Source organism: Trachemys scripta, chromosome 13 (genome assembly GCF_013100865.1).
Source record: "Trachemys scripta elegans isolate TJP31775 chromosome 13, CAS_Tse_1.0, whole genome shotgun sequence".
Lineage (NCBI taxonomy): Eukaryota > Metazoa > Chordata > Testudines > Emydidae > Trachemys > Trachemys scripta.
In genome coordinates, this window is record NC_048310.1 from 8056469 (window position 1) to 8077700 (window position 21232).

Sequence of the window (21232 nt, forward strand, 5' to 3'; positions counted from 1 at the left end):
CTATAGAAACACAAAACAAAGTCCCAGCGTCTCTTGGCACAGCCCTGGCTCATCATCATTTAAAGGCAAGCCGAGTCTCTTGAAAGGTCACGGCAGGTGCTGCTTGTGTTTCGGTTGCCATGCAACTTGACGTGCGTGTGGAACTCGGCAGCGGGTCGGGTGATCTGGTTTGGCATTTGGGCCGCATTCCCCATTGGAGTCACTGGCTGGTTGGATGAGCTGGGTGCCTCTTCCAGCGGCGTCGGATGGTTAACATACTGGAAGTTAGGAGAGTGGGCAGCCCGGGACATGGGGATACAGGAAACTTTCGCTTTTGCTGCAGCTCACGGGGTTGTTGATGACTGAAGGTGTGACTGGATCACCTGGGGGAAGTGAGCTGAGATTCTCAGACCAGTTCCTGGTGCTCAGGTGTCCTCATAACGCCACCTTCTCAGCCGGCCCCCTCATTGGCAGCCTCAGTGGGGAGGCCAAGGGCTGATTGGGCCATGGAGATTGAACTCCTGTCTCACCCATTGAACTGGACTCACCCTGTAAAGGTGGAGACGCATTGACTTGGTAACATGGGGGTGAGCTGGTCCTGCCACAGCCCATAAGGGACCTGCTCTGGGGATAAACAGAGACTGTCCAGCTCCAGGGGTATTGACCAGCACTAACATTTGGGTTCCTGAACCACCCATGTTGCAAAAAAGGCAAACATCATTCTGGGATGCATTAGCAGGAGAGTTGTAAGCAAGAGCCGAGAAGTAATTCTTCCGCTCTACTCCATGCTGATTAGGCCTCAGCTGGAGTATTGTGTCCAGTTCTGGGCGCCACATTTCAGGAAAGATGTGGACAAATTGGAGAAAGTCCAGAGAAGAGCAACAGAAATGATTAAAGGTCTAGAAAACATGACTTATGAGGGAAGACTGAAAAAATTGGGTTTGTTTAGTCGGGAGAAGAGAAGACAGAGAGGGGACATAACAGTTTTCAATTACATACAAAGTTATTACAAGGAAGAGGGAGAAAAAATACTCTCCTTAACCTCTGAGGATAGAACAAGAAGTAATGGGCTTAAATTGCAGCAAGGGCGGTTTCGGTTGGACATTAAGAAAAACTTCCTACCTGTCAGGATATATAAATTGCCCACAGAGGTTGTGAATCTCCATCACTGGAGATTTTTAAGAGTAGGTTAGACAAACACCTGTCAGGGATGGTCTAGGTAATACTTAGTCCTGCCAGGAGTGCAGGGGACTGGACTAGATGACTTCTCGACGTCCCTTCCAGTCTTATGATTCTATGTGTATAAATGTAAGCCAGCAAACTAAATGTGTTAACGTCAAAGGCTTGAGTTTGACTGAACTCTACATTTCTGCATTCCCTTGGGATTTGGGCAAGACACCCAGGGTCTTTGAAATGTTTGCTTATTAATTAAGATAGTTTTTAATTGTACACATAGCTTATAATTTTTCCAAAGGGTTTGCAACCCCAGGTCCTGATCCTACAAACACGTATGCATGTGCTTAACATGAAGCCTGTGATCATTCCCATTGAATTCATGCCATGGGACAAATCTCAGGCTTCCAGCTAAGCACATGCGTGTTTGCTGGATCAGGGCTCGAGAGAGAAGGAAGCATGTGCTGGGAAAGGAGAGAATGAAACAAACAAGAAAAAGTCAGTTATTCCCTCCTCTCTCCTACCTGTGTCAGGGGGTTCACTACTCATGGCTGGGGCGCCTCCTTGTGGCTGTGTCTGGGGAATAGCTCCGTCTCTGACGCCTCCTTCCATGTCTCATTTGCACTGAGTCCCGCTCACGCTCCAGGAGTTGGGGTGCTTCCCCTTTGAGACTCGGGATGCTTCCTCTTCGGAACTGGGCCAGGTCATTCTAGCGTTCCCTTTCCTGGGTTTCAAAGTCTCACCAGACTGGCTGTCCGGGTATCGTTCCTGGCAGTCCTCCAGTTCAAGGCTAGGCCACTTCATTTGTGGCTAGAGGGGAATCCGGGCCTGCCCACTACTCAGGGTTCCAGCCTACGGACCTTACAATCAGCAGCCAGGGTCTGCTCCGTCCCAAACCTTGCTGCTGTTTCCCTGGACTGCTTCCTACTCTGTCTCTCTCAGGCTTCCTTATCCACAACCCTTCTGAATAGGTGCACCCTTGCCTTAGGGCCCGTGTCCCAGGGCTTCTACTCTCCCCCTGAGTTTCTCCCTCATTCCTCTCTAAGCCGGGAGAGTGACTGCAGGTTTCCACGCTGCAGTCTTCTTCTGCCCTCATGCTTGGCCCCTGCTCCTGCTCAGCTGGGGGCTCCATTCTCAGTCCTCTCCCTCAGGTGTGGTTTATCAGGTAACTTAACCCCCTCTGAGCCACAACAATCTTTTTCAGGCTAGTGTGGGGTGAACACCCTGTCACACCTCAGCCACTGCCATAACCTCAGCATCTGTCAGACTGGTAAACCATTTGGGACCAGGAGTGTATTTGTCTTTGCGTCGTGTACAGCACCGAGCACACTACTGACTAAGCAAATCACAGTAACAACACAGCATCCTTTGTGTTACTCATCGACTAACTGCACCACAACCTGCCCTCAATCCAAATGGGAGACCCGCTGTTCCTTGTAGTTTGGTGCCCTGTCTCTGTCACAGGCCAGAACCTGATGTTTTTGAAGAAAACACCCCTAGCCCTTAGATACCTGGCTCATTGTGCAGAGCTGTAACTGGGGATCACCACAGACACCACATGTCTTCCCCTAAGCATAAGGTTTCATTGCACAGGTGGGAAGGACAGTAGGGGTCAGAAATGATCCAACCCACTTTTTAAAGTCCAGCCACAGGATTGGTGCCAGGCTGAGTGACGACATGATCACAAGGTTTAATGTCATCATCGGTATTATTGCATAATCCTGCAATTCACCTGCCCCAGCAGCAGGATTCTTACACTGAGGCCGCTCTGAAATCTCTCCTTTCTTTGTCTCTTCTCAGGTTGTGGAGGGCCTCTACCTAGGAAACATCCGGGGTAAGTGTCTTTCGCTCATTCCATCTCCCAAGCACCATGGGAGATGGTTGACTAAGCACTATCAGTGCACTTGGCGTTCTACAGGAAGACACGGTTCCTGCCCCACCGAGTAAAGAATCCAAGGGCCTGATCCTATTGGGTACTGAGTGCCTTGTGCAAGGTGCCGAGCATCCTCAACTCCCAATGATTTCATTGTGAGTTGAAGGCTCTCGGCACCCACCCAGGACTGGGCCCTTATGAGCCAGGGACTGTATAAATGGGCCACGTGCTATGAAAAAGGGCGCTCCCTCCTTCCCAAGGAGGCTTCTCAGAAGCTCTAGAGAGACCCCCCCGCGCACACACACTCAAACACGCCTGATAGTCAGCGAGGGCCCTGCAGACAGGTTCCTCGGCAGGGTCCCGGGAGCTGTTCCCCATCGCTGTGCCACAGAGAATCTGCCCTCTGCAGGACTCACATCCTCACATGTGGCGAGACAATGCAAGGTCCCTCGTCCCAGTCCTGCGTGGCCTTTTGCAGAAGGAGCTAGAAGCAGTTCTGGTGCTGAGGAGAGAGACCCGTTCACTGCACTGAGGCCTTCGGCATGTGTCTGGCCCTGGGGAAGTTCAACAGACACGTTGGAGCCTACACCATTGTATTTACTGTGAAATTCCCACCAGGCCAACAACTAGACCTTCTTAGCAGTGGTTTCCAATCCGCTGGGAGCTTTGCCCTTTGTGGGCGGGGAGCCAGCCCCAGGCATCTTCCATGAAAGCTGCTGCCCTTTTAAAGCTGTTCTCTGGGTGGTGATTAGGTGATGCTAGGAGACCCTCTGGTTGTTGCCCATCAGAACAGCCAAGCTGCTTGTTGGAAGTAGGGCCCAGAAGTGTTTTATGCATCTCTTGTACCGCTGATGGCACTGTCATTCCCCTTTGGCTGGGCCAGGAGTTTTTCCACATAGCGTTAAGAGGATGAGGAGTAAAGAGAAGAGGCAGGAGGAGTGAAAAACGGAGAAAAGTAAAGAAAAGAAAATGAACGACAGAGCAGGGATAAGGTTGCCAGTTTTGGTTGGATGTGTTCCTGGAGGTTTCATCACATGACATAATCTTTCATTAAAGGTTAATACCTGGAGACTCCAGGACAATCCTGGAGGATTGGCAACCTGAGAACTGAGGCTCTTTGGACAATGCTAATTCTACCTTCAGTCTGCGTGTTTAGCAGATTGCAGCCAAGTGGAATTTACCAGGTTGGTTCCCTGAGCTGATGAGAGCTAGCACGGTGGAGTATGTGCCCGGGCCGAGGTTACAGACCTGACCTAAATAAACTCAGTTCCCAGGTTACCAGTTCCTTGTGTCAGCACTGCTGAGACTGGTGGGATTCTAGCAGAGAAGTTGGCTGCTTGATGTTCTCATTTGCATATCATTACCCAGCGTGCCCTTGCAGCTGTTCTCTTGGAAGAGGCTGAGAGGCACCAGGGTGCTTTACCTGATGACAGATCTGAACTGATTTTAATGTGTTTCTCAGGTGGGACGGGCGAATGGGGATAATTAATTATTAGATGAGCGTTTAGGAACTGCCATGCCCAGCGCTGCTATGAAACATTGCCAGGATACTGTCTGTGGGCCCTCTCTGGGCACCTCACAACCATTAATGTGTTTATCCTGTGAGGGAGGGCAGCATAGGCGCTGGCACTCGGGGTGCTGGGGGTGTGGCAGCATCCCCTGGCTTGAAGTGGTTTCCACCATATACAAGGTTTATAGTTTGGTTCAATGGCTCTCAGCTCCCCAACTGTACAAATTGTTCCAGCACCACAGGAGGGCAGTGCTATTAACCCCATTGTACAGCTGGAGAACTGAGGCACAGAGAGATTATGTGACTTGCCCACGGTCACACAGGAAGTCAGTGGCAAAGCAGGGGATTGAAGCGGGGTCTCCGAAATGGCCCACTAGTGCTCTAAACACTGGACCGTCCTTCCTCTGTGTGTGTTTTCTTTTGTCCATCTGATGTGTGGATCTTCGGTTTCTCCATCTCACTATCACCGGACTGTCTGAGAACCGAGCAGGGAATTTAAGCATGTGTGCGCTAGGCAGAGATTCCATAGCAGGGTGGCTCAGTTTACAAGTAAAACAAAATATTTTCTGGTGCATTTTTAAAGGCTGGTCCTGCGAACTGCTCTGTAAGGCTGCTCGCTACCCATCCCTCCTTTACATGTCCCCACCAGACCCAGCTCTGCTGTGGTGCTGCTATGAAATCAGCTGGATCAAGGGAGGGCAGATGTCACTTCATCCATTTATAAAAAGAATCCCAAATGTTGTGTCTCTCCCTAATCCTTGTATGGTATCTTTTTGAGTATATGCCTACCCTTCCAACCTCACACGCCCCTTCACTTCTTTGACTGTAAACTCATTAGGGCAGAAACAGTGGTTTCGTATGTGTTTGTACAGCTCCTAGCACAAAGAGCCCGACCAGGGCTTCTGGGGGCTACCATAATATAAATATTTAAAGAATAATAATACCCAGCTGATATAATCTGCCTATTGGATTTATAGAGGACCTTAAAGAGATGTCATCCCTATGCTCAAACACACCTATAAGGAACCAACATTATATAGGCACTGCAATATATAGGCACCGAGGTCTTTATATTTACACTAGCATAGTGTGGAGCCTGCTCTGTATCCCAGGGCTTAGCCACTCAGGCTGGGTATTTTGTTTTTATTTTTAAGGGTTGTTTTTCAGGCAGCCCTGCACTTTACGCATGAAGTCTGGGTGTCATGGTGGGCTTGCCTTGTACGCCACAGCAGACAGCCTGCATTTCCTGGACAGGGTGACATTTTTGCCAGAGAACGTGAAGGGCTGAGTTTGGTTCTTCAGTGATTCACACCCCCCTGGATTTCTCTCCCCTAGCGAGTTAGTGATCACCATGCCTGGAATGGCGTGGCTGCCACTGCAGGGTTGGTGTCCTCTTCAGGAGCAGGTAGAGAGGAAACATGGGCCAGTGGTTTGGGTAGCCTGGGCTTAATTCCCTGCTCCGGCAATGCCTCCCTGTGTGACCACAGCCTCTCAGTTCCCTGTCTGTGCAATGGGGATAACAGCACTGCCCTGGCTCCCGGGGGCGTTGTGAGGGTAAGTACGTGAACGGTTATGGGGTGCTTAGATACAGCAGTGATGGGGGCCAGAGAAGTACCACAGAGAGGGGGCTGTAGGTGACTGGTGTGTTTTCAAACTACTACTACTGCCCTGATGGGAAAAGCCCCTTGTTACTCAAGGATTTGATTACCTGGACTGAGGAATCCTTGCCTCCTGTTTGTATAAGAGGCGCGCTCTCTCTAGAGGTCAGGGAAGGGCTAGATGGAAGCTCCATTTTTTCCGGTTAAATGATTTCTCTTCCCCCAGTGCTGGTTCCTAAAGGTGTCCGACGCTCCCTAAGCGACTGGCCATTGTTTGGGTTTAGATGAAGCAGTCGGGCGACAGAGCAAAGACAGGAATGAAGAGAGAAGGGCTGTAAGTTTGCATGTCAATAGAACCTCTCCATGGAGAGACTGCAGAAACCAGAAAGGCCACAGCCAGTACGTCTACACTGCAGTCAGGAGGCGTGATTGCAGCACGGGGAGGCATGCCTGAGCTAGATCAAAACTCACTCGAGTAACAATAGTATCGAAGCCTGGCAGCACAGGTGGGTTAATTCTGCCCATCCAGGACCTAGGGGATATACTTGAGTGGCCATTAGCTCAATGCTAGCGTGGGTATGTCTGCAATGTTGACTTACCCACTGTGTGTAATGTGTAGGCGGGGAAGCCGCAAAATGTATATTTTTAGAGAGAGAGAAAAGAAGCATTGCAAAGCAGTGAGGCATCTTAATAAGGAGAGTAGTCTGTGGTTCTGTGGGATGCAATCTGAATTGTGTCCATGCATGGCAGAGTCCCCATGATGCTAATGGAAACTCTCCTGTGGCAGGGGCCCAGACTTTCAGAGCAGGAGGAAACATGCTGTCTCTGGAGTAGCAGTGAGGTTCTGAAGGACACTGGTGCACAGCAAAGAGACAGATGCAAAGTCCTGGGTGGGTGTGGATTTGTTCTAGTCCTCCGCACTTTTCATTCTCAAAACCCTTTGACATTAACTTGTTAATCCTCACTCCCCCTTGGAGAGGTAGGTGGAGAACTAAGTATGAGTATCCCATTTAACAATGAGGGAAACTGAGGCACATAGCAGTTGAGTGGCTTGCTTGAGGTCACAGAGGGAGTTGGTGTTAGCACTGGGATTAGAGCCTGAGCTGCAGCATCTACACAGGTATGTTTAGGGCGCTAGTGTGAGCCCTGCCACAGCAAGTCTGTGGATCCAGGCTGGGTGGCCTGCTCCCAGATGTAGTGTAGACGTACCCATATAGACTAGGTAGTCTTTGGAGCTGTTCTCCTAGACCTTCTTGGAGTCATAGCCTGCCGTGCTGCTGGTGGGTTTATTCCTTACCCAGTGTCAGGGATGCCTGAAGGAGACAGGCAGAGGGAACCGAAGAGGAGCTGTGATGGGGTTTGGAAAGTGTGTGGCACTGCAGAACAATCCAGCAGTAGGTGACGATGCCTGAGGCCGGGCAGGATTTGGGACACATGATGTAGCCCCTAGAGGGAGCAGTTTATGTCTCTCTACAGGCTAAACCTTGTTGAATTAGTGACTGCTGCCTTTAAACAGGAGAATGGGCTGTAATTCCTATTGGCTGGGCACATCTCTGTGCGTGTTTGTGCAGTTCCATGGGGTCCCAGCCCTGGAGGGGCATCTATGGGCAGGTCTTCACTACGGGGGGGGGGGGGGCGATTTAAGATACGCAAATTTAGCTACGCGAATAGCGTAGCTGAATTCGACATATCGCGGCCGACTTACCCCGCTATAAGGACGGCGGCAAAATCGACCTCTGCGGCTTCCCGTCGACGGCGCTTACTCCCACCTCCACTGGTGGAGTAAGAGCATCGATTCGGGGATCGATTGTTGCGTCCCGACGAGACGTGATAAATCGATCCCCGAGAGGTCGATTTCTACCCGCCGATTCAGGTGGGTAGTGTAGACCTAGCCTAAGTCATAAGAGCATTCCAGACTTGTCAGTTTTTCAGCTGACCACAAGGCGGCTCGGCTCCACCAACATGGCTGCTGGAGGTATGAGCTTAATGCTGAGTGCCCTGGCATCTTCCAGAATGAAAAGACGTCAAAGCAGTATGGAGAAGATGTGTCTGCATCCACAGTCTCCAAAGGGCTGGGAAAGGCTGACTGTAGGATTCAGAACATCTCAAATGCTGCTTCTGCTTAAATGTGAGAATGCACAAAGCCCATGACCTTGCCCACTCTCAAAAGATTGTGGGATTGGATTGAACGATCCCGTCCCTAAATGGTTCCTCAAATACCTAGGAACCCAAGCTGGCGCTAGTAAACAGGTATGTTTCTCAGGGGCTGATGACATTTTTCCATCAAAACTTTTTTTTTGGATGGAAAATTGGATTTTCAATTAAAGTAAAATTTTCCCACAAAATGTCTTTTCTCCTCAGAAGTGTTTCAATTTTTTTTATTTGTCAGAAAATCAAAAGCCCCAAAACTGATTTTTTTTTTTGGCGGAAAACTGAGCAATTGGTTTTGGTCATTTTTGTCCAAATATTTTTTTTGGCAAAGTCAAAATTTTCCACTGAAAATTTCCATGAAAACCAAACCAAACAAAATTGCATTTTTGTTGAAAGAACAGGTGTATTTGTGGCACCTTTAGAGACTAAGAAATTTATTTGAGCACAAGCTTTCATGGGCTACAGCCCACTTCTTGTAGCCCACGAAAGCTTATGCTCAAATAAATTTGTTAGTCTCTAAGGTGCCACAAGTACTCCTGTTCTTTTTGTGGATTCAGACTAACACAGCTGCTACTCTGAAACCTGTCATTTTTGTTGAAATTTTCCATGGAGCTGGGGATGGGGAGGTGGGGGAAGAGGAGGAGAAACCCAAGGTTCTGACTAGTTTTAATTTCTAATAAGATCAGAGCTATTAGCAATGGGAAAGACCTATTGGATCGTTAATTTCCTGCCCCTCCTAGTGCAGAATGTAGTCAATGTAACAGAAAAGACTAGCATGTACTAAACTGACACTCACTTGATCTTAGCCCAGAGACCAAACGAATATTACTACTTAATATTTATGGGCCAGCTTTTAAAGAGAGGGCTGGGTGTTGATGAGACTTTTTCTGCCTACAGATTCTGAGGACAGAGAAAATTTGACAAAGAACAGGGTCACCCACATCCTGGCTGTGCATAACAACGCCAGACCTGTGCTGGAGGTGAGTGGGGGTGCATTCGCAGCTGCAGCCTGGGGAGATGGGAAGGAGGGAAATGTGGGAGGCGAGCATTGCTGCTATCCAGTGGGGATAATAATGCTTCCTGTAACTGGGTCTGTGAAGTGCTTGGAGATCTCTGGATACCACCAGTGAGGAGGATTGCTGTGCAAAGCAGAGGTGCCAGGCATAGACAGGGCCACCAGAGGGCACCCCAGCTCTGTGCAGCGTTACAAGCCTTCTTCCGGGCCAGAGAAGGAGCCATGCATGCGGGAGGGGATGTTGCAGCCATTCAAGGGTGACTCGAGTGTTCCTCCTTTGGGATCCTGGCCTGTGTGCAAATAGCTTGGTACACACACAAGCTTGAATCCAGGCCTTTGTCAATTGCAGGCTTGTACTTCTGCCAAGCGCTCCACATGGGGCGGATCGGCGTGGCCCGGGGCCACTTGCGGCACTTCTCTGCGGGCAGCTGCGTTGGGCTCAGGAACCGGGTTTGTGATGGGGAGGGCGATGGGTGGGGCAGGTGCCGGGTGCCTGGCTGCCGTCTGGTAGAGTTAATCCCAGACATAGATCCCCAGGTGCCGGTGATGGGAGTGGGGCGAGTTTCGGATGCCAGCCCTTTGGGTGTCATTGAGATGAGAGGCCAAATCTCAGAGATCTGTGGGTATACAGGGGCAGCTCGCCCTCCTTTCCAGGGCAAGGGCAGGGCTGGGACTCCTGGTGGGAGTAAGATGAAGGTAGAATTGCACGGTGGAAAATAGCATGTTAGAGTGAAAAAGTAATCCGGAGGAAACCCAGATCCCATTTAGCCAGCCCCATATCTTCAGGCCCTTCTGCAGCACCCGCTATTGTGTAAATGCACTACTGCCTTCTGGTGGATAGGAAAGCAAATGTGTGTGAACTTTGTACCCATGCCTGCTGCTTCTGGGGAGGACCATGGTTCTGCTGGATGGGGATGCATTTAGCTGATGAGCTAAATCCTTACATTTCTTGTGCCTCTCAGTTTCTTCAGCTTTCTGGCCCTCCATGCTTGTGCTCCCCACTTCCCTATCTGCTAGTCACTCCCTTCCAGCGACTGTTGTTGTGATTATTTCCCTCGAGAGAGATGAAGCCCCATTGTGCTCGGTGCTGTACACACACTTAGCCAGAGACTGTGACTGCTCAGAAAAGCTTGCAGGGCAAAACAGACAAAGGGAGGGAGGGGAAACTGAGGCACTGAGCCGGGAGATGACTTGCCAAAGGTCATCCAGCAGGTCAGTGTCAGAGCTAAGAAGAAACTCCAGGTTTCTGGAGGCCCAGTCCATTGCGCTACCCACTGGACCATGCTTCCTCCCTGCTGGGCTACTATGCTGTTAGTCTTCCACCTCCTCTTGGGCAGGGAGAAGGCTCAGTCCATATCGCAGTGCAGGCAAGACCTTCTGCTAACCCCATGGGCTGGTATGATAACCTGAGGAGCTCAGCGGCTATTCTGGACAGCAGCATTGCTATTCAAAAGACATCTCCTGTTACTGGGGAAACTCTTTCGGTGAGGGCGAAAGGTCAAAAGGCATTCTCCTGTGGGCCGTTTAATGGTAGCAATAACAGCTCTGATGGCAGAGGTCTGGTGTCTTTGGCGTGGAAGGTTCTCGGGTTGATCCCTGCTGATGGCTGTGAAGCCCTGTGGTCGCAGAGGATCCTGGGATTGTCCCAGCAGCACCGCGCCTGCGCTCCTGGATCTTCCTCCTGGGCAGGAGGATTACAAAGAGAAATAACAGCGGGAGGGCCTCGTGAAGGGCCATTGAGTAATTTGTGGGGTAAAATCAAAGATGTAGAAACGGCTGCGGGAGCAGGGGGAGCAGCAGCTGCCTGGGAGCCGTCCCTGCCAGAGCACAGCCACGCCAGACGGGTGGCGAACCACAGCGAGAGCTTACAACACGTTTGAGCACGTGGGACCAGAGGAAAAGGGGAACCGGAAAGGCATGGTGGGTTGAGCAATGTGTCAATCACAGAGCCAGGCAGGGAACCGCAAACCCCAGTGCTGTTCCCAGGCAGGCAGCAGTGCTGTCCTCTTCCCTCCTCGGGCTGGGGGACCTGTCTCCAGCATGGCAGAGGAAACGGCTAGCAGAGTAGCAGTTAATCCTGGGGTGTGTGTGTGGGAAGAGGGGACCTGCTGGCAAGAAGGCTGGAGACTGTTGGCAGTGCGGCTTCCCTGGCTGCTGGGAAGCTGCATGTCCCGGCCAATACGTTTTTGGTGCAGTTGACTGCTTAGTTTGTTGCTGGACTGGGTGCTCTGGCGTGAGGCCAGCAGGTACCAGGCAGGCTGCAGCTACATGGCCCTGTCAATGCGTCTCGACCACGAGCTGCCGCACCATGTGTTATTCCAGGGCTGCTCCCAACCTGGCACTGCCAGTGCACCTCACCCCTGAGCAATGCTCTCCCCCTTCACTCCCCTCCTGCATCCCCCGCTATTCTGATAGTCCACTGCTGTCACAGCTCTGCCAATGCACCTCACTCCCGACTTGCAGCCCCCCTGCCTGTCCAGGCCTGGGCTTGCCCCCCACAACCCGCTGTGCCACCGCACCCCAGTTTCCTTCAGCTCTTTGGCAGCAGCTGCCAGTGCGTGGCAGAGCAGACAGTGGTTTGGTGATGTGTACGGATGAGGAAACCACCAAACCCCTTTTCCCCAAACTAATGTGGAATCTCTCGACTGTGCGAGAGGCGAATTCTCACGCTATGCAGAGGGCTTATGGAAGGGCAGGGCTCCAGGGTGACGCACCACAGTGCATTACACCCAGCCTTCTCTTTCTGGTTCCTCCGGCAATTCTTCCAAAGTGTGTGTGTGTGTGTGTGTACGTACATGCACACAGGAACACTGAGAAGCTCTGAAAGGAAACAGCCAGCCTTGGGGATCAACAGTTCTGATGGCACCCAGACACCATAAATATCTAGAGAGGAGAGACAGACCAGTATACCTCCGCTCCAAGGGGGACAGTAGAGGAGAGCGCAAGGAGATCCCTGAGAAGCCTCCTCTGTCTCTTACAGTCTGAGAGGTGGATCCAGAATAAGACTTTTCCCATAAGAAAAGGAGCAGAGTTCTTGGCAGATGCACAGGCAGAGCGAGAGATTCCCCAGGGATGGACTGTCTGATTGTTCTTTGGCCTGAATCTGCCATTGGATCCCAGCCAAAGACACGGCCTTCATAATCCCCACCCGTAGCTGTATTGATTGACATAGCATAGGCCAGGCCACTGCAGGCTTCCCTTCACCTGCAGGGGCCATCTCTAGGGGTACAAAGGTGGGTCATTCAGCCTGTAGCTTATTTGAACCTTGGCCTCTTAGCCAGCAGGGTGCTGCCCGTGAAGGTAACCTTTGAGATCTGGACAGCTGCCCCTCTAGAGACTGGACTGAGACCACCAAACTGCTTTCCCAGAGCGACTGTGCCATCAGATGCCTGTCTCTGCTGATGACCTGGTAGTGGAAAGTTCCATCTCCCATTCAAAGGCCCCTGCACCTCCTTCAGGTTTGTTAGGCCCAATCCATCCAAGATCACAGCAGCGAGGAGCTCTCCGACTGGAGCTGGGTCTCAATGAACGTTTGTGCTGCTGGAGACAGGAGGACGCCCCGCGCTTGGCATTGGCTGTGCTCACCCTACGAAAGTGGGCTTGTTGAGGACCATGTCTGTGGGAGACTGCGCAGCAGCTGCCCCCGTTGTGCCTGGCTCTAGCCCCCGCATTTTCACAGCTTCACGTTCACTGATTTCTCAAATCACTAGCTATGTCTTGTCCAGCCATCACACAGGGTGAGCGTCTTCCACAGGGCCTGAGCAGCACAGGTGAGATGAACTCGTGTGGAGGAGATGCACATTCTTGCAGAAGACCTGTGAGGTTAGGGTGAGTGAGGAACTGCTTTCCTTTTAGACTGAGAGTGTGCTACCCATAATGCCTTGAGAATACGTCTCTGGGGGTGTGTGTGTGTGTGTGAAGAGAATCCCTGAGATTCCACAGGTACCGGCTGACTCCAGACCCACTTTCCCAGCAGTCAAGTGGTCCCAGTCCTGCTGCAGTGCAACAGGCACCTCCAGCGTCTCCGACCAGGCAATGAGCGGCTAGAACTGGCCCTGCTTGAGCTGACAGTGGGCATGTGAATCCAGGGCCTTCAGCCCTAAAAGCCTCTACTCTTGGACATAAGAAGTGTGGGCCCAGAGTTTTAAAAGTACGTAGGTGTTGCTTAAAACCCTTTTGAAAAGGAGATTTAGGCTCCTAAATCAGGCGTTGGGATCCTGAGCGCCACAGTGGCTAGATACCTTTAAAATCCGGGCCGAAGTCTATTAACTGGCAGCAATAGTAGACTTTTATCCTCTGATGTGGACCAACCCTTCAGGAGGACTAAGACCCACCTTCTCCTAATCAGAATGACACCAATGGAGGGGAGCTCCCCTGGCAGTGCTGCTGGCGCTGCCTGATGTGGCTGGGACAGCCCAGGCACCCCAGGTGATGGGGATTGGCCTAGCCAGCGAGTTTAAAGCCCCATGCTGCAGTGACACACTGAAGTGCTCTCCAGGCAGCTGGGGGGAGGGAGTAAGGGCCAGGTGCTTGTCCCAGTTGTGGCACAGGTTCAGATGCTGCGCAGTCCTTTGGCCAGCCTGCATACTAGAGATAGGGCTGAGAAAGCCATGCAGGCTGCAGAGGGGCAGGGCAAGGAGGGTGGTGAGTCCCCGGGGAGACCTCTCCATAACTGACCAGGCAGTGCAGCTCCCGGCAGTCGGCCACTCAGTCCTGGCCCGTCCTCAAGACTGGACCCTGTTTCCTATCATGCTCTCAGCAGCATGCAGGGCAGGGGCTCTGTCCTGCTCTTGCCAATGGGAGATGTGGGTCTCAAATCCCCACGGCCCGTCTGAGTCATTGCTCCCGAGAGTCACACACCCTCGGGGAGCATCAGCAACAGCATCGCCTGGGGGGCGGGTCACTGTCCATTCCCCATCCGTCATTTCCAGGTGAGGTTTGCTGGCCGTGCAAACCCACGGCCTGGCTGCAGCCAGCGCACCCTCTTCTGACCTGCAGAACTCCCTGCCACTGGAGCTCAGGAGAGGCCTGAGCCCGGCACTTTATAGGTGAGCGCTTTGCACAGGCGGCTCCTCCATAACGGAGCCTCAGAATGGCCTGGCTAAGCTGGAGATGGCCCCCAGGTAAGCCCAGGCTGGGGCGGAGAGGTTAGGCCCTGCTGAGAGACTCAAGGTGCCTCCTCTATGGGAGTGGGAGGGCTAGAAGAATAGATGAGATTAGGGGTAACAAGCGCCGCCAGCTCATTGGCTTCCAGGGACTTTGTGTGACAGGGCAGTGGGAATTCTGGCTTCTAGTGTGCACTCGCACGTCAGTCACAGTGGGACACGTGCTCTGTGGGCTGGTTCACACGTGGTCTCGTGGGAATTCCCATCCTTGCAGACCTTGGACGCCAGGGTCACAGAGGCCTGAGCTACTTCATCACCAGAGTCAGGAGGGGGCAGACACAGGCGGCTTGAGGCTCGAGTTTCCTCCACAAGCCGAACAACAGACCTGGGTCCCCAAATCCCGTGCGACCTGAGTTACGTGGGGGGCCGGACTCAGCCCCGCTAGGAAGAGAGGAGAGTCTCAGGAAAAGGTGGAGAATGATCTACAGCCCTGGGAGTGAGCTCTGGTTCTCTGCAGCGTATCGTGAGGTATGCACAGGGTGGACAGAGACGGGTAGTGTTACCATGAGGGCCACGTGTTGTGTCTCTCTGCCGGGCGCATCCCATGTAAAAGAAGTTGATGAGAGGGGCTGTGTGGGAAGGTTCTGTGGCCCGGGTTCTTGTGGGTGGTGGGTATAATAGGCCAGAGAAGGCTAAGCCTCCCCAAACCCAGGCCATGGCCCCGCCCATGTTCTGGCATGAGGCCCCGCCCTTGCTCCGCGTCTGCCCCTGAAGCCAACGTAAGCTCAGCTCCAGCTGGTGGCCTGGGGCTCAGGGCAGCTCGGGCGGGCGGGCTGGTGTTTGGGCCGGCCGGCGTGGCTGGGGCGGGCGGGCTGGCTGGCAGCTCAGGGCGGCTCGGCTGGGGCTCCTCCGGCCACAGTGCGGGGCTCGGGCGGAGCGGAAGGGACAGGCTAGGGGTAGGGCCTCGGGTGGAAGGGGCAGAGCCGGGGACTAGCCTCCTCTAAGAGGGGGTTCACACGTCGCCCATGCAGGTCTGACTAGATGGTCTGTGAATCGATGGTCCCTGTTTCAGACATTCGGTCCCAGAGCCTTGTGTGTTTGTAGCACAGTGGGGTCCCGCTTCACTCCTTGCCGCTACGGTAATACACATAAATAAATCATAATTATAGTCGGTTTCCCTAGGGCCTGATCCCAAGCTCACTGACGCCAAGGCGAGCCTTTCCGCTGACTTCAGTTTGGCTTTGGGTCTAGCCCTGGTTGCTTACGGGTTGTTTTTATTGAAAAGTCCAGTGCAGCTGGTCACAGACACACAGCAAAGAGATCGAAGGAGAACTGCAGCAAACTGGTGTTTACCTGCTCAAACTGGCAGGATTCTCATCCACTTTGCTGTGGAGCGGGAGCCTTAAAAACATCCCACTTTCTGATGTCAGGGCCGCGCTGGGGAGGATCTGGGAAGCATTGTTTTAAAGAAAAGAAGTAAATTTAAACCTGCCCCCTCCCCACACAATGCAGCAGGCCTGATTTTTTTTATATATATATATATATAAAGGTAAATAAAAAAGGAAATAATGCACTGATGAGAGTGATTTCACATGTACATGTTTACACACCATCTTCCTAGCCCAGGTGAGGCATCCATCTCCATGACAACTAGCTCCATGGCAGGCGAACTAGTTACAACGCGTCCTCCCCCAGCTTCAATACAGCATGAGGCCATGTTGAGGAATAGATGGGAACTATCTGCGTTCTAACCACGTTCATGAACTGTGCCAAATTCGTGGCTTTAGCGTGGTCTCAGCACTTGGTTAAAGTCCCGTTTGCAGCACCAGAGGGAACCATGTTGCAACTGGGTCAGGGAAAACTGTTGTAACGAGGGCCCCTAAATATGGGTTTGTGAGATTCACATCTGCTTCCAGTGGCTTCACCATGGGAATCACAAGTGCTCCAGAGCTCATGCCTTGGCTGCGCATGTGAATTTCACTTTATTTTGGGTACTATCCATAGAATGCTGACCACTTTAAGAAAGAAAAGCCCCTCTTCACTGGGATCAGGACGGGGCTAGTTAGACCAATTCGGTGTTAAGCAGGTACAGTAGATGAAATCCTGGGGACATGATGATGTTAATGGCAAAACTCCCATTAGCTTCTATGGGGCCAGGATTCCACCATGTGTTTTAAATATGGCTGCTGTTAGCTGGGTTTTAGTGTGATTACGTTGTGAGCCCGGTGCAAGGGCTTTCCTTAAGTGCTTGGAAAGTGCCTGGCACATAGTGGATGCTACCCTTAATAACTCCTTTCACCGGTCTGGATAGGGGCTGGGGTTGTCTGAAAAGCATGTTATAAATCATCCAGAATCCACAAACTTGATTAAGCCAGGAAATTCAATGATATTTTCCCATCCTCCTTTGGGGAACTTTTACCCATATTCCATCCTGGATTTTGTGTGGCCAGCCTTTTGCTGAGGCCTTTGACTTGAGCAGGGCCAGGATTTCATCCCAAGCTGGTTGTCATGCAGTCTGGAGTGGCTCACGACCGTGAGTGCCAACCTCAGGCAGGGGCGGCTCTAGCTTTTTTGCCTCCCCAAGCACGGCAGGCAGGCTGCCTTTGGCGGCCTGCCTGCGGGAGGTCCTCGGTCCCGCGGATTCGGCGTACCTGCCGCTGAATTGCCGCCGAATCCGCGGGACTGGCGGACCTCCCGCAGGCAAGCCGCAGAAGGCTGCCTGACTGCCGCCCTCGCAGGGACCGGCAGGGTGCCCCCCTGCAGCTTGCCGCCCCAGGCAGGCGCTTAGAGTGCTGGTGCCTAGAGCCGCCGCTGACCTGAGGGCAGACTGTCAGAAGCAGGGCAGACGCCCCAAACCGGTGCTGTGTTCTATAATTAGATTTCATCAACCTGATAACAAATGTGACCTCCTGGATCCCTGTACCAGTCTTACTATGGAGTGACAGCCCCCTTGGGCACTCCGGTCTATCTTGCCACCCAGGCAGGTTGCACTTGGTGATAAATAGTCACTTACACCAAAAAACAACAAAATATTCAGGTTGCTCCCAGTCCCAAGAGACCAGTCACTTACCCCAGATCAATTTGTACCTTAGATCTCACACCAGAGACAACACTGGTAGTCAATCCTATCGCAAACTAATTAAGAATTTATTAACTAGGAAAAACAAGGAGAGCGTTATTTACAGGAGGCAAGAGATATGCACAAATGAGTTGCAGTATTTGGCTCCAAAAGCGACAGAGATGTAGTAATCCGTCAGCATTGAATGTCTTTTCAGGGCTAACCCAGGTTGATCCTGGGGATCTCTGCTTTTTGTTTCTTAGCTCCAGCCCTTGTAAGAGTCCAAACAGCAAAGAGATGAAAAATCTTCATGTCAGCTATCTTCATTTCCCTCTTCCAGCATTCAAACCCATGGAACGAGGCCTTCTGCACGTAGTTCCCCATGGATGCATGTTCTAGGATGGCACACCTAATTCTGATAATTCTTCTGGATGGGCGGGGGGAGCCACTCTTCCCGTCTGAGTTCACAAGTTCAGAGCAGGCATTTTTACAATTATAAAACAAACATATTTTACCTGGTAGCCTGGAATACAGCCATTCCAAGTGAGATTAACGCAGGAAGCAATTTACAAGCATTTTATAGAGACTAAACACAGCCTTACAAGTCTAACATCGATCTTGAACAATATTAACATATAGGTGAACTGGTCTAGTTTCCAGCTATAAATTTGTCAGTGCTCAGCTGACACCTACAGACTTGGCAAGAGCTGGCATCTGGTTTAACAACGTCACACGGGTGATGCTGCAAGAACAATCTGGGGTGGGGGGTGGGGGTTAAGAGGGTCGTAGGGGTTGGAGATTTCTGGTTACAAGCTTCTTGAAGGCATTTTAATGTTGTCTCCTTCCTTCTGTTTCAGGATATGACCTACCTCTGTATATCAGTGTCAGATTCATCCAGTCAAAACCTGTAAGTTCTTTCCAAGTTTTTAACCTACATGGGCAGCAAATTGTCAGCTTTCAATGAATGAAAGTTCAAATTCTAATGATCACCCCTTCATGGCTGGGACAATCTTTCGATCCTTGCTGAGCTTAAAGACAGCCTGCATATTAATAACATTTCTAGATTTGATCTATATATACATGTGTGCAGAGCTAGTCAAAAAATGGCAAACTCATTTTCCTCAAGATTTCCAAGTTGATTTTGTGTCAAAGGATTTGAAATGGATCCATTTTTCATTTGCTTATATTTTTAATTGCCATTTCCCCCCCATTTTTCCCTCCAAACTTTCCTTGGAAACATTCCTGAAATAATTGTCAAAACTTTGCACAAACAAGTGTCGATAAGCATTTGGATCATGTTTTCAACACTGACTCTAAAAGAAACATTGAAAAAAGGCACATTTTTCACAAAACCCCTGCCCCCAAAATCTGACTAAGTAGACATTTTTTTGCCAAAAAATACTGTTTCTGAAAAAAAGGCCATTTTTAAAAATGAAAATGCCTGCTTGGATACAGGAGAGACAGGGTGGGTGAAGTAATATCTTTTCTTGGACACTGTGTACAACCATTGGAAACAAGTTGAGCACGTCTGTTTGTGTGTGTGTGTTTACACATAGATACATAAAAACATAAGAACGGCCATACTGGGTCAGACCAAAGGTCCATCTAACCCAGTATCCTGTCTTCTGACAGTGGCCAATGCCAGGTGCTTCAGAGGGAATGAACAGAACAGGTAATCATCAGGTGATCCATTCCCTGTCGCCCATTCCCAGCTTCTGGCAAACAGAGGCTAAGGACACCATCGCTGCCCATCCTGGCTAATAGCCATTGATAGACCTATCCTCCATGAATTTATCTAATTCTTTTTTTAACCCTGTTATAGTCTTAGCCTTCACAACATCCTCTGGCAAGGAGTTCCACAGGTTGACTGTGTGTTGTGTGAAGAAATACTTCCTTTTGTTTGTCTATTAATACTTCCTTTTGCAGCGTATTAATTTCATTTGATGACTCCTAGTTTTTGTGTTATTAGAAGGAGTAAATAACACTTCCTTATTTACTTTCTTCACACCAGTCATGATTTTATAGACCTCTCAATCATATCTCCCCTTAGTCGTCTCTTTTCCAAGCTGAAAAGTCCCAGTCTTATTAATCTCTCCTCATATAGAGGCCGCTCCATATCCCCAATCATTTTTGTTGTTCTTGTCTGAACCTTTTCAAATTCCAATATTTCTTTTTTGAGATGGGGCAACCACATCTGCACACAGTATTCAAGAAGTGGGCGTACCATGGATGTATATAGAGGCAATATGATATTTTCTGTCTTATTATCTATCACTTTCTTAATTATGTGCATTACTTTGCATTTATCAACATTGAATTTCATCTGCCATTTTGTTGCCCGGTCACCTAGTTTTGAGAGATCCTTTTGCAGCTCTTCGCAGTCTGCCTGGGACTTAACTATCTTGAGTAGTTTTGTATCATCTGCAAATTTTGCCACCTCACTGTTTACCCCCTTTTCCAGATCATTTATGAATATGTTGAATAGGACTGGTCCCAGAACAGACACCTGGGAGACACCTCAATTTACCTCTCTCCTTTCTGAAAACTGACCATTTATTCCTACCCTTTGTTTAGGAATAAATGGCTACAATGGGAGGCAGTGTGCTAGAGTGAGTAGAGCACTGGACAGGCTTCTATGCCTGGCTCTGCCACATGACTTCGGATAAGACATTGCCCCTCTCTGTGCCTCAGTTTCCCCATCTGTAAAATGGGGATGATGATCATGACCTCCTTTGCAGAGTGCTTTGAGATCTCCTGGAAAAAAAACAGGCTAGCTAAGAGCTAGGCATTGTCATCTCTGTGTGTAGGAATAGCTGCATGTGCATTTGGGGCCCTTTCAGGAATCCTGTCACCCCAGCACACGGTGCTGTACTCTGCAATACTAAGGTTTGCTGAGGTGCTACTGCTTTTGCATGCATGCATGATTGTCCTCAGTCAGCCTGGCAGATTTAGTAAATCCCCCCATGCTCTGAGGTTCATGCAGCTGCTTCCATACTGCAAAACCCTCTTCCCAGGTAAGATATGGCTGGGGGCAGAGCTGATTACAGCTCCTCCTTTGTGCTGCAGCGCTTGAAAGGAATGTGCTGGTGAGGGAGCGTGGTGGGTGTTATTCTCCAGCCACTCTGGAGCCTGCCTTCTAGGAACCTCTGCAGTGTTGTAACCCCAGGGAGATGGAGCGGAGTAGTGACTTTCTGCGTCAGACCTAGTAATGGTTTGTTCAGTTCTCTCCGGTGCATGAGTGGGAGGAGCTGTGCAGGCCCGTCTTTGGGATGGGAGTTCTCTCCTTACCCACAAATCCTTTCTGTCTTGCTTCGCTCCTTCTCACCCCACTTTCCCCTGACCCCCATGCCTGGGACGGCGTGTGTGTGTGTGTGTGTGTTGTGGGGGTGCAGTGGATTTTCTCTCTCCCGGGCCCCCGTGGGATCTGAAGAATGGGGCTGGTGGACAGGTCTTTTCCCACTGCTGAGCTTCACTCTGCTTAAGGCCACACAGTGCCTTCCAGATCCCAGTGGATCCATGTTAAATTCAGGACCATCCACAGCGGTGACTCCTCACTGGTGGATTTCATGGGCCACTAAACCCAGCTCCAGACAGAGGGTTGTGTGCTTGGAGTTGGAGGTTTTGACTTTTCTTCCCAAGGCCTCCTGCACATGCTGGCCAACCCTCAGTGCGGTACCATCATCACTGCAAAGGTCACGGTATCGGCCTGCACTGAACGTAATCCAGTGGCAGAATCTCGAAGTGGCCTCTCCACAACACTTAAATTGCAA

General features: G+C 50.8%; 1 protein-coding gene across 1 annotated transcript in view; it reads left to right on the plus strand.

Moving 5' to 3' along the window:
- The first annotated feature begins 560 nt into the window (after window positions 1-560).
- Window positions 561-21232, plus strand: part of LOC117886746 (dual specificity protein phosphatase 22-A-like) — a 39555-nt gene continuing 18883 nt past the window's right edge. The window contains exons 1-4 of the mRNA XM_034788790.1: window positions 561-566; window positions 2953-2986; window positions 9182-9264; window positions 18320-18369. Coding sequence (XP_034644681.1) covers window positions 561-566; window positions 2953-2986; window positions 9182-9264; window positions 18320-18369 — 173 coding nt within the window. The remainder of the gene's footprint in view (window positions 567-2952; window positions 2987-9181; window positions 9265-18319; window positions 18370-21232) is intronic.